The following is a 12,798-nucleotide window of genomic DNA, read 5'->3' on the forward strand; positions in this document are numbered from 1 at the left end:
TGGATAGTATTTCACTGTCAGATAGAAAGTCATACCCCTGAGTCAGCAAGGAATGGACAGGCCTACCTTTAAACATGTGAAAGTTATTTATAGTAGTAATTTACTGAATCAGGCCTCATATGAGAAAGATAAAGGGAAAGATTTCATAAAAGGACTAAACTACAGGAAATCCTGGAACAGTTATATTTGAAATGTCACACATGCCCTCTCCTTGCCTTCTCTTTAAAATGAATTTATTCGTTGTAGCAAAACTCTTCTTTATAAAAGTGGTGGTTGCTTGCTGGAAGATGGACTTAACATGGTTGTTGCCAACCTGGTGGTAGATCTGTGTTAAAGTGGAGTATGAAAAACAAGCAAAGCCTCCAAATACCAGTACAGACCATATTACTGCAAGCCTTTCCTATTCTAATAGCAAGTTAGACTTACAATTTCCTGAAGCACCAGTCAGAGAAGCAACCCCCAAGGCCTGCCAGGCAGACTGAGAAGCTACATTTGCTGTTTCCTCAGAGGAAAAGAGCCATTCTCTAATAAGCAGCTCTTGCTACGTTGACTGTCTCAAGTGGGACAGTCAGGAACTGTGGTACCTAAAACCAGTAGACATTTTATAAAACCCTAGCCTGAACATACAATGAATTAGTCCAACGCAAGAATAGATCTCTCTAACAAAAACTCGCCTGTTCTGCTGAAAGACAATCTCTGTAATCACTGGTAAGAAGACCACATTTGGTTATTTTTTGTAATTCTTCCCCACCCCTCGAAGCAAGTTGAAATGACCTTCCAACAATAGTTTATTTCTTCTTGGCTTGATGCGAACAAAGGCTTTCTATTCACATGCATGTGAAAGAGAGTGTGGATATATTTGTGGTGAAAGATCAAATCTCTCTTTTGAACTTTGCAGTGGATAGGCTAATTGTAGCATCCCTCAGGCCCTCACTGTCCTTTGAGCAGGCAGCCAGCTAAATGTTTGTTTGGAGCATTTACCAGGAGCAAGGACTATATATACCAGGCTAGGGGACTAAATTAATCTTCTAAGGACTAAATTAGTCTTCTGATGCTCCCAAGACATTCCCTACCAGTGAGCAGTCAGTAGGTGCAGCCTCATGGTATTTCTGGGAATTTGCCACTAGATATGCAATGTTGAACGCAGGCTGTGTGGACGAGCTGTGATGGGTCATAAGTCATGGAATTTTTGTTTCATTTCTCAGAGTGGTTTGAGGGTTATCTTATAACTAGAGGACCTTGATCAAGCTTTTGACCAGGGCTTCTTAAGAAGAAATGGTTTATGAGGGGAAGATGTATAAACTAGATGAGAGAAATCCTGTCTCAGCAGTACCAGCTTTGCTAAAAAAAAAAACAGGTAACTTTATGTTGGAACAGGGGCAGTTCTAATTAAAGTTCAGGGAGTGTCTTGACAAAAAATATTTTTCTTCCATTTGAAGCAATCTTGCTTTTTCACAACACATGCATTTATTGGAGCATTTTTAGAGGTGGCCTCTGTGACAAGGGTGATTTTGCAGGTGTTGGGTGATGTGATTATGTCAGAGGAAAAAAATATGCAAATCTACCTTTCTTTGCATGGCAGAACTTTAACAAAATCTGTCCCTGAAAGGCCCAGCCTGAGGTCCAGAAAGCCTTCTCCTTGTAAGAACTAAGTGACCTCAGGTTTAGGTCACAAGAAGAAGAAGATGGCCACTGGTTTCAAAAATTCAGGTCTAGGCACAGCTCAAACTGGCTTCTCAGCTACAGGTATTTCTAAAAAAGCTTGAAAATCTGGAACTCTTCCCAGAGGAAAACCAAGTGGTGAGCATGTGGGACCTGAAGCCATCCCCACTGAATCCAACTAGAATTTTACAGTTATAGGAATTCCTTTTTTAAGGCTGGATGCTTGTCTGGGTTTGATCAGCATGTACTATCTGGGGATCTAATACTTGACCATTACCCACTGCCTCTTTCCACTCTGACACAAATTTTTCCTGGGAGAGCAAAGGGATTAACTACCTTGGGGTTTCTAAGGGCTGGAGCTGACTGAACATTCCTCATGCCATTGAGCTGCATGGGAATTTAGCAAAACTCTCTTCTCGGGCAGCAGATCCCTTGTCTCAAGAAATCTTCTGATTGTCCTGCTCTGGGACGTGCAGCTAAAGAGAACAACAGAATTTGAAGGAACACTTAAAGAAATATTTTTGATAATTCCCACTGCTGCTGGGATGATGACACACACTCTGGTCCTAGCAAACTTGCCTGGCAGGCAGCTAAGGTTTTATATGTAAATATAAACATGTATTTACATATTTCCTGACATCTGTTTTGCATTTGTTTTTCCTTGGCTTCTATTTAAAGTATGCCTTGTCCTATTATCTTCAAGGCTGAAATTTGGAGGGGTCTTTTAATAAACTCTATCGCTGCAGAGCCACAGGACAAACTCTCCCTCCTCCCCAGCTGTGCCTTGCTTGTATTTCTAAGTGCAATTGTATCTCCACAGCCTATGAAAGGAGCAGTTTTCTAAGTGGATTCCTGCTGGGTAGGATATAATCTCACAACCAGCATCCAGGGATTTATATTCAGTTGGTCTAACCTGTTTGTCCTAGCAGCCCAGCTTTTTAATTGTTCCTCGGCATGGTGTCTCCTTCAGAGAGTGCCCTGCTATTAGCTCCAGGTCCTGTCCACAATTCTGCCTTCAGGAAGAAAAATTACCAGCTGCAAGGCACCAGACCTGGAGCTGCTGCTGCAGAACAAGACCAAGCCTTTGGCCAGTGATGCAAAAAGCCTCCGAAGCAGAGGTGATGCCACAGCCAGGATTTGCACTGCAAAAGCACCTGAAGTTCAGCCCACTGTCCTGACAGGGTATTATGCAGTTTACAGAGAAAAGTAAACAGGGCAGCAAATGAGAGCATGGGCTATATGAGAGAGTGAGACACTATTTTTGGTAAACAAATAGGATAAAGTGAAAGGGTAAGGGGTTAAAACGAACACGTCAAGGCTGATTGGTGCCAGCATTTCCAGACCGTCTCTGATGGCAAAGGCTTCAGCTCTGAGTGTTCATTGTGATTTCTCACTATCAGTGTCAAAAACCTTGAGTTCATGACAGCAGTACAGCTGCTTTGCTGAATAAAGAAGCAGTCCTGACCTGCAAGTGCACCTGGAGCCAACGCCAACAGCTGATTTCCTTATTTTGATGGCAGTAAGGTGTCTAATCCCATCATGGCCTGGACCTGGTGCACTTCCCAGTGTGAGCTCTAAGCCCAGCATGTGTGTTGGGATGAGGAGCCTTCTAGGGATGCATAAAATTGTCTTGTAAAATACTTTTCCAAGGAATGATTAAGCATCAAGGCAAATACATCCACTGTTCTTAAAAGTGCAGAGTTCTGTATGGCCAAATGATAGACAAATCAAAGGTTTTTTTTTTCACAGATGAAATTCCAAGAAATATGGGATAGGGGATAAGGACTAGAGAGAGATAGCCAAAAAATAAATGCTCAGATCATCTATCCAAAAAAGTTGCTTCTCCAGCCAAATTACTCAGCCTTTTATGAGAAAGATATCTTGGTTTGGCAAAGAAGAAATGACAACTCCACCAGAAAACACTAAAAAAAAAAAGACCTAGTTAAATCCTAAATACCGTTAGTTTTTTCTGTGGTAAAACTTTCAGGTGAAACGCTGAAACCAGTAACCTGGGAGAGGCACTGGAGAGTTTGGGCTGATGCTAGCAAACACCGGAGTTTCTATTGGCTCAGCAAAAGCATTCCTGCATTTCAAGAAGCATCTCATTAAAATGAGATGTCAATCACTGAGTTATATGCTTAACTAAAATGATAAGCTTCTCCTATGCAATTTACATGAGTATTTGCCTTCTCTCTTCCCTGGACTGGTTGTGACTTACACTGTAGCTATAACTGAGGCTCTGGTGTTGCAAAGTTTATTATTACACATGCTTAAGGGGTCACTAGCAAATTTATCTGTAAATACATTTGCCTGCAACAACTGAAAATACCACCTCTTCACCTCAACACCTTACTTTCATAGTCCCTGATATCTCTAAATAGAAATCAGGCAGAGCTGTGAGAGGAGACTCAGCTACAAATTGAACACCAACCTCCTGGCTAGAAATTGTGCTGTATCACTTCACTCTGAATTTTGCTTCTCTTGCCAGCACTACGGGGTGGCTTTGGGCACCACCTCAAAGGCTGTGTGACAGCATTGGAAAAGAGCTGCCTCCCGCTGTCTTGGCACAGCTCCTCTCTGTCTGCTCCACTGACTTTGGGGCTGGTGAGCTTTTAAGGAGCAGCATCAGGCTCTCCTGCAAGTTTTTGTGCTGGCTTCTACTTATAGAATCATAGAATCGGCTGGGTTGGACGGGACCTCAGAGATCATCAAGTCCAAACCTTGATCCACTACTGCTGCAGTTACCAGACCATGACACTGAGTGCCACATCCAGTCTCTTTTTAAATATCTCCAGGGACGGAGAATCCACTACTTCCCGGGGCAGCCCATTCCAATGCTTGATCACCCTCTCAGTAAAGAAATTCTTTCTAATGTCCAACCTAAACCTCCCCTGGCACAACTTGAGACCGTGCCCTCTTGTCTTGCTGAGGGTTGCCTGGGAAAAGAGACCAACCCCACCCTGGCTACACCCTCCTTTCAGGGAGTTGTAGAGAGTGATGAGGTCTCCTCTGAGCCTCCTCTTCTCCAGGCTGAACAGCCCCAGCTCCCTCAGCCTCTCCTCATAGGATCTGTGCTGGAGTCCCTTCACCAGCCTGGTTGCTCTTCTCTGGACCTGCTCCAGGACCTCAATCTCCTTCCTGAACTGAGGGGCCCAGAACTGGACACAGGACTCGAGGTGTGGCCTCACCAGCGCTGAGTACAGGGGCAGAATCACTTCCTTGGACCTGCTGGCCACGCTGTTCCTGTTACTTCTACCAATACATAGAAGACTCACTCAGCATCAGGTAGCACCATCCAAGTGAGCTGGACTTCAGCAAGAGTAGCACACAAGTGAGAGGAAATCCTGATTACTACCACATTAGACACTTTGCAGGTCCAGAAATGGAGACTGTTGACTTTGGAGTTATAGGAAGGGTTGTAATGGACAAGACTATTTTTGGCTGGGAAAAAAACCCAAACAAAACAACACAGAACTATTGCTTTTGTCACTTGACTGTGCAGCTCCCAAGGTTCCTGTCTTGTCTCCTTGTTTTGCCTAATCCATAAAACTTCAACTCCTGACAGATATTGGCATCTCCATGGAGCAAGCATGAAAGAAGCCAGGTCTGGCCACAGACTTAACATGTAACTTCAGCTAAGGCATATCATTGCACACTTATCTCCTTTAATAAATAGGAAAATTAGCCACCCACCTCCCCACCCCACCCCACCCTAGAAATGGGCACTCTCCAAGCTGTACAAACATGTATGTGATTCTATCTCTGTGCTTGCCACATACCTGTACCATCCTCAGCCACCCAGAACTTTCTTTCTAAAAGCCATTATTCTTGAAACAAACCAAATTGTTTGCCCTCAGCTCCACTATTTTTCTTAGCATGTTTTAGAAACGCAACAAAAAAATAATCCAACAAAAAGAAATGAAAAGAAGTTTTAGAACAGCTACTGCAGAAGAGACATGCATTACATTTTCCACCACCCAGCACCCACATAACTAGACCTTATTCACCTCAGGTACAAGAACATGTGTGCTGACTTTCAATACATCCCTTGCAATTTCTGACTCAATTAGCATATAGCAAATAATCATTCCCTTTGTCCTGTCTGATTTGTTGGCTTTTCCCCCTAGGCTCCCACTGGCTGTTAAGTGGTGATGACAAATAAATCTAGCACTTACAGCCACGGATTCTTGCTTCTAAAAGTTCAAGAGAGAGAAAATTAATCGGAAAAATGAATTAGAAAAAGCAAAGCCTTTTTTGCATGACATCCAAGCCTTGAATCCTAATCCAAACTGCCTGTAATTTAAAAAGCGGAATATACACCTGGACTGGCTGCATCAAAGGTGCAGTTTAATGGTGTCTTGCTCAGAGCCAAGGATAGGACACTGACAACCATTTCCTTTATTTTAACAAGTCCCCAGCATACCTAACACCCAGTTTCCCTTATGATGCACCCCCATTTTCCAAGAAGAACAATCTAAGGCCTTCTGGTAATCAAGGGGTCTCCAAAAAATACGAAAACTGATTCCCTTTTTCCCTCTTGCCAGCTGATTATATTGGCTGCTCAAAGCCATCTGACTGAAACCATCCCACATTTGACAGCAGAGGATGGCCACCAGTCTTTTTGGCCCAACCAACCTCTGAATTGTAACAGCAGGAACATTAACATTGTTAGTAAACTGTCCTTCTCCCCACCAGAGAGGGGAAAGGGCCAGGGGCTGTGTCTCTGGGCTACAAATGCATTGTGCCATTGAGCCAGCCTGCTCTGTCTCACCTGTGGCACACTTGGCCCACAAACCTCCTTCATCTCCAGCAGAGAAACCCCAGTCAGCTGCTCTTCCCCACCAAACATTTCTGTAGCTGAAAGCTCTGGGTGTTTAGCAGTGCTAAATGCTTGGTAGCACGGGAGTCTCTGTGACCACCCACATTACAGTCAGATGCAGAGAGGAGCCAAGAAGCTTTGCATAAACAACTTGGTACAATGTGCTGAGATGCTGCTGTATTTCTGCATGACAAGTTCATTACCATTTGGCCTCGGCTTATGCTGATGTACAGGGAAAAAGAAAAGGGAGAGACACTCTTCACAATTACATTAATTTCATTTTATTTAATAAAAAACAGTATCAGATTAAAAATACAAACACTTTGGGTGATTATCCAGCGTTTTCCCCTGTGTGCCTCGTAGAGCTCAAACCAACCAAGGACTGGGAGAAAAAAAAAAACAAACCAAAAAATAACACCAAACAATTTTGGCCAGAGCTGTAAAATAATGTTGCACCAATTAAATTACACCAAATATATTATTATACCTTTGAAATGGCTTTCAGACCAATAAATAAAAAAAAAAAAAATCAAGACAAATTCAAATAAAAAAGTCAACTTTGTATTACAAAAAAATTAAATTAAAATCACAACACTAATAATAACAATGTGCAGTCAAGTTTGTTTTTTTTTTTTTCTTCTTCTCTTCTAGGAATGATAACATGCCAGTAAACATGTAACATGCCAGTAACATGCCAGTAAATCCCTACAAAACATTTCCAGTTTGGCAGCAAGCAGTCACTCACTCATTCACATTTGTATACAAGGAATCAGGCCTGGGCTTAAGCCTCGGGAGACAACGAGCTTTTGGGGTGCTCCTCACTTTCCTGCCACAACCAGCTGAGTTCTCTTCCCTTTGTCCTGAAACCTCAATAAATCCATTCAGGGTTCAGTGCCAGATCTGCAGGAAAGGTGTGAACCAGCTCAGCCCCACCAAAGTGATGCCCCATCACATCACTGATTTACCCCAGCTGTGGGACCTGGCTCTTATGATGGAGGGGGTGAGTTAAAAGCTGTGGCTGCCATGAACCTCCCTGTTTCAGAAAGGCCACAGAGACTGTGCTGGGTTGTTTTGAAATGCACCACAGAAAACTTGTGAACTCAGTACACTGCAAAACGAGGTGTTGATTTGGGATGGGCTAAAAGAGCACGTGCAGGGTCCGTGAGAAGATGCAGCACTGAGTATCATACAGAGAGGTGTGCATCTAGAGAGAAATGACCTGCAGTTGCCCTTCCTAAGCAAATGGGGCAGTGAGCTAAATTTCACTTGACCTCTTAAAAGCACACACCTCTCACAGATTTCATGGTATGGATGCCGTTTACTCCAGGGCCAAATATGCTCCAGTGTTTCACAATAAGTAAAAACCTCCATAGAGGCAGATCATCTGATTGAGGAAATTCGGACTTGTTCATCTTTATGCTAAGCAGCCCAGGTGGGTTTTAGGAGGAACTGGCAGACTGAAGTACCATGACACACTGTACAAGGAATCTGCAAGTGAAATAACTCCCTCCCCCAGTCACCAGTGACTTATGGGGTTATCCCCAATCCCCAGGGAATGCCCAGAAGAACTCTATTCTGTTTCCACATGACCTGCAAGATTTGGGATGCAGTGAGAAAAATTCTGCTTTCAGTTCCAGTTACAGGATAGGAGTGAGAACAGAGTAGATGTAGATGTAAGTTTGGCAGCTGTGGATCATTTGACACCATCAGCTGAAACCTGCCACTGCTTCACACCAGTGCACCTCCAAGAATGCCAGGGGCTATGTGCTCATGGAAATGAGACTGAAACGGGCCTGAAGATTCCAGTTTGCCCAGGCCTGCCAAACACACAGTGCCTTTCTGATGTAGGCTTACATTCAGGTAATCCAGTAGACCCATGTGGTACCTTTATGGGAGTTGAAGCCCTCAGTCTGGATATTTAGATACATCTGAGAACACAAACACAGTATCCTCGGGGTTTTTTTTTTAACTGGTACCACTGCACAAGCAGTAACAGCTACATGATATAGAGACAGACCTGCATTTTTATGCTAACTCTGTTATCAAATCTATCCTAAGCACTATCATTTCATCGCTCAATTCTTCCTGCTCCATTACTACCTGCCTAGAAACATTTTCATTTGGAGAAAGGCATCTTCCCACTAACTTTCTGACCTCTATCCCTTTCCTACATGCTACAACCTTTCCCTTACCTAACATTCTGGTCTCAAACTACCTGTTACCCTCAAATACTACAAGTGAACAGCAAAGTGGCACCATTTGCTGACATCGACTGAATTCAGATGAGAGGGTCAGTTAACCCTTGAGACCCTTGGTTAGATCCATCTTTGCCTGGGCATTCATCTGGCTGGCCATTTTGAAAGAATCACAAATTGAACACACAGGCTGATAATGCCTTAAAAGGTCATTTTGCTGCTGCTATCATCCATTCCTTCCAGTACCCATTACTGTTTCTGTGACTCTATTTTTGCTGCTAGGAAAATTAGTAGATGGAAACAATTTTAGGGCTTCCTGCTCACTGAAGAGCAGTGGCTGCGGGAGGGGCCAGATCTGAATGCCTGCTCCACTGCTTGTCCACATACACCTTGTGAGTATATTCTGGGGTGAGCCTTTCCAATTACCTGTCCCAGAACATATTCAGAACCTCTTAGGTCACCCTGGTGGAAGGAACCATGGCGTCCACCTAGCCTGGCCTCCTGCATAATGGAAGCCAAAGATTCCTCATGTGCAATGACTGTACCCAGATGAATAACTTCAGGGGGAAATAAAGGCTTTCTTTCTAGAAGACATACAAATTTGACTTGAAGAGTTCAGCTCATCTCATGATACAGCTAATCTTTAGCTTTACCAAACCTCTCAAAATGTCCCTCACTTCCAGTTTCAGTTCTGTCTAGCTTTGATTTCAAACCACCAAATCTTGATGATTTTATCTGCTAGATCCTGATGTGTGTTCATCACATTTAAAAAGACTAAAGGTCTTACCTCTGATCAGGTAAGTAATATTTTGAGGACAGAAAATTAGAGAAGTATGAGATGACTTTGGAGCTACTCTATTAGGAATTCCACTAGGTAGGTACCAGCCAACTCACTTGAAGAAAACTTAATAGCATCAGCACATCAGTGACCTGGCTTACTCCATCATAAAGGTACACAGAAAAATCTCCTTTCCCTCCCTTTCCATCTTCCCTCTGCTAGTTGAGCTTGTTGCAGATCTCTAGGGCTTTCTTGTAGACCTGAGTCACATCATCCATGTCTGTAAGCAGGGAAAAACTGCTGTCCCCTAGACGGTTGCGATAACGCTTTAGATACTGTGGCCGTGGGCGGTTCTGAAGTCCTTCAAAGTCTTGGATCTGGAGGAAGTTTTCAGCAGAGACACAGCTCCGTATCCTCTGTCTGTTTGGCCTGTTCTCTTGCAAATCCAGCAAATCAAAGGAGTCACTGGACAAAATACTGTCATCACTAATCACGCTGGAAGGGCGACTGTAACTTCGAGGTAATGCATCCCCTGGCAGGACCACTTCTTCCATGGCCTCCAGCGTTGGTGTGTCGGGGCTAATCAAAGCAGGCTCGGTGCCACTGGTAGAATACTTGCTGTTGTGTTTCAAGATGCCCTTACGCCTGCAGGAATGGCTGTAAGACCCACTTCTGGATTGCTCTGTGACCCCTGGAGAAGTGTCACTGTTTACCGTCTCATCATTATTGTCCAAGAGTTCAGAAGACTCACTTCGTTCTGGAGAGGAGTAATAACCAGACTCCCTTTGCTGAGTTTTCTTCAAGATTCCTTTTTTTGGCATTAGTGAAGACTGCTTAGTGCCATATTTGCCTGCCACCTCTGCCTCCACAACATTTTTAATGGCTACGCCAGTCCTACACAACTCTTGCTCCAGCTTAAAAGCAGAGGGTAGCACTGGGCTGACCACTCCTTCAATGAAACCTGCACTGTGAGATCGATGTTCACTGTTGCTCCTTTTCTTCAGGATGCCTTTGGGTCTCTTGGAGGTGGGTTTGGATGCATTTTCAGCTCCTCCCTCCTGGATGGACTGTGCGATGTCATTTTCCTTTTTTGATTTTTTCAGAGACCTTTGTCTCTCTAGTGTGACTTCGGGACCCTTGGGCTTGGAAAGGCACTTCACTTTGGTATCAGTCTCTGGCTGGAGGCCAGTAGATCGGTGATGCCAGTCAATGAACCTTGCCAGCAGTGGGGACTCAGAGTCCCTCATGGCATCACAGTCACAGACACTACTCTTGTAGCCCCAGTTAACCCACCAGTGGTTGGCAATGTCTTCAATGGTTGCTCGGCGTTCAGGGTTCACCATCAGCATCCATCTGATAAGACCACGAGCATCTATGGACAAAGAACAGAACATGCAATACTTAGAACATGGGCACTCCTGGTTTTTTTCAGTTTAAAATGGAAGTGTGAAGCTAAAAAAATGAGCAAAAATAACACTTCTTACTATAGAAGAAGTGAAAAGGGGAAAGGGGGAAATGCTTTGGCCATCAGTAATGTTGGAAAACACATCTGAGAACTATTTATCAGAAGAGTATGATTTACCCTGGGAAATGTACACTGGCTCATCAAAGAAATTAGTATTTGTACTGTATTAGTCAGTGAATAGTTCCATATTACTGAAGGATGTCACCAATCCATCAACTCCAATAATTACAAAACTTAGAGGAAAGCAAAGAGGAATTGGATATTTGAAATGATCTACACATCATTGCTTTTGTATTTACTTCGTCCATAAACAGTGTAATCTTCCATGTATTTTAAAGGTTCATTTTCATAAAGAGAGCATAAAGGCAGAAAATTGAAAGGGATGGCAAACAAATGATACAAGATAAATATTATTTTAAATATAATAATATACATAGATGTTTAAGGCTGGAAGGAATCATTATAATCAATGACCTGGACTTAGCTGATGTTTTTCTGTCAGTTGTTTGTTTAATGTGTTCTCCTCTAAGTAGAAGTAAGTGTGAACATAGTGGCATTAATTCAGCTTTTAGCCTACCTTTTTGGGTAAGAGACTGCATCAATCTGACCTGTCATCTCTCTGCTCGTGATGTATCACAGTGTAGTTAGGGGAGAAGTCTGCACCACTATGTTGTATCAGTTTACAGCTTGTCTGAACAATTGCACTTGCAATAGCTAACAGACCTTCCACTGCCATAGATCCAGTTAAAAGAGTCTGTTACAGCTTCCCCAAGGCAGTAAAAATCTATCTACTATAAAACTTTCATTTCAAAAGGGTTTTTGGTAAAAGCTGTACCCAGATGGGAATTGATAGCAGATGAAGTCAGTAGGGGAATGAGAGATTTTTTTCCTTTGTCATTCTATTATGACACTCAAATATGTTGGAACGGGCCAGGCAAATTTTGGTTTTTATTCCTCTTTCCTTTTTTATACCTGAGGTCTGTGTTGGCTCACGATATTCTCCACTGCTGATCTGCCTGATGAGATTTTTGTGATCAAAGCCATCAAAGGGCATCGTTCCATAAACCAGAGTGTAAAGCAACACACCAAGTGCCCAGCTGTCAACCTGAAATACAGAGACAATGTGTGTGAAGCCCAGGAAAACTCATCTCCACCCTTCTGCCTGCTATTAGCACTGTAAGAGCAACATGACCTCCAGCTGTGCCTACTGATGGACAAACCAGTAACCAACATCTGACTAACCATAGACAAAGCAAACGAAAGCAAATGAAGGCAGCTTGAGAACTTTCAGCATGCAACCCCACATGTGCAATAACACTAGCATTAGGACTAACCCTCAAGCATATTATCACCAAAGACATCCCCATACCACCACAGAAAAGCTGACCCTTCTTACCTCTGGGCCTCTGTAAGGTCGTCCATTAACTATTTCGGGGGAAGCATACAGTGGGCTTCCACAAAAAGTCTGCAGAAACTTGTCTTTGTGATAAAGGTTGGAGAGTCCAAAATCAGCAATCTGCAAATAGAATTGCACAAGCCATCTGTAATATTAACAGTATCTTAATGCAACAGAAAATCCATTATGAGGAAGGACTTAGCTCTACTTGACCCTGCTGTAGAGCAGGGATCTCAACGTGAATAATCTCTCAAGTTCCCTTCACAAATAATTTTTCTACCATTTTTTGACTCTTTTCTCTAAAGATCCTCCAGAGAAGGAGAAGGGTCCCCAGGTAAAATCCTCCAGACTAGGAACAAGGATGCTTTCACTAATTTACTGCACAGCTAGCAGTTGTAATTTTATCCTGGATGACCTGCATATGCTTTCAAAGACAGTCTCATACTGGGAGGCACTGGGCCTGGTATCCACTGATTGCTCATT

General features: G+C 43.1%; 1 protein-coding gene across 1 annotated transcript in view; it reads right to left on the reverse strand.

Annotated features, from left to right (window-relative positions):
• Positions 1 to 6,746: 6,746 nt before the first annotated feature.
• Positions 6,747 to 12,798, reverse strand: part of NUAK1 (NUAK family kinase 1) — a 49,745-nt gene continuing 43,693 nt past the window's right edge. The window contains exons 5-7 of the mRNA XM_071728879.1: positions 12,316 to 12,435; positions 11,892 to 12,024; positions 6,747 to 10,826 (exon numbers count right to left, since the gene is read on the reverse strand). Of these exons, the coding sequence (XP_071584980.1) occupies positions 9,673 to 10,826; positions 11,892 to 12,024; positions 12,316 to 12,435 (1,407 nt within the window). The 3' untranslated portion in view covers positions 6,747 to 9,672. The remainder of the gene's footprint in view (positions 10,827 to 11,891; positions 12,025 to 12,315; positions 12,436 to 12,798) is intronic.

The sequence above is a fragment of the Heliangelus exortis genome, chromosome 1 (assembly GCF_036169615.1).
Source record: "Heliangelus exortis chromosome 1, bHelExo1.hap1, whole genome shotgun sequence".
NCBI classification, from domain to species: Eukaryota; Metazoa; Chordata; class Aves; order Apodiformes; family Trochilidae; genus Heliangelus; species Heliangelus exortis.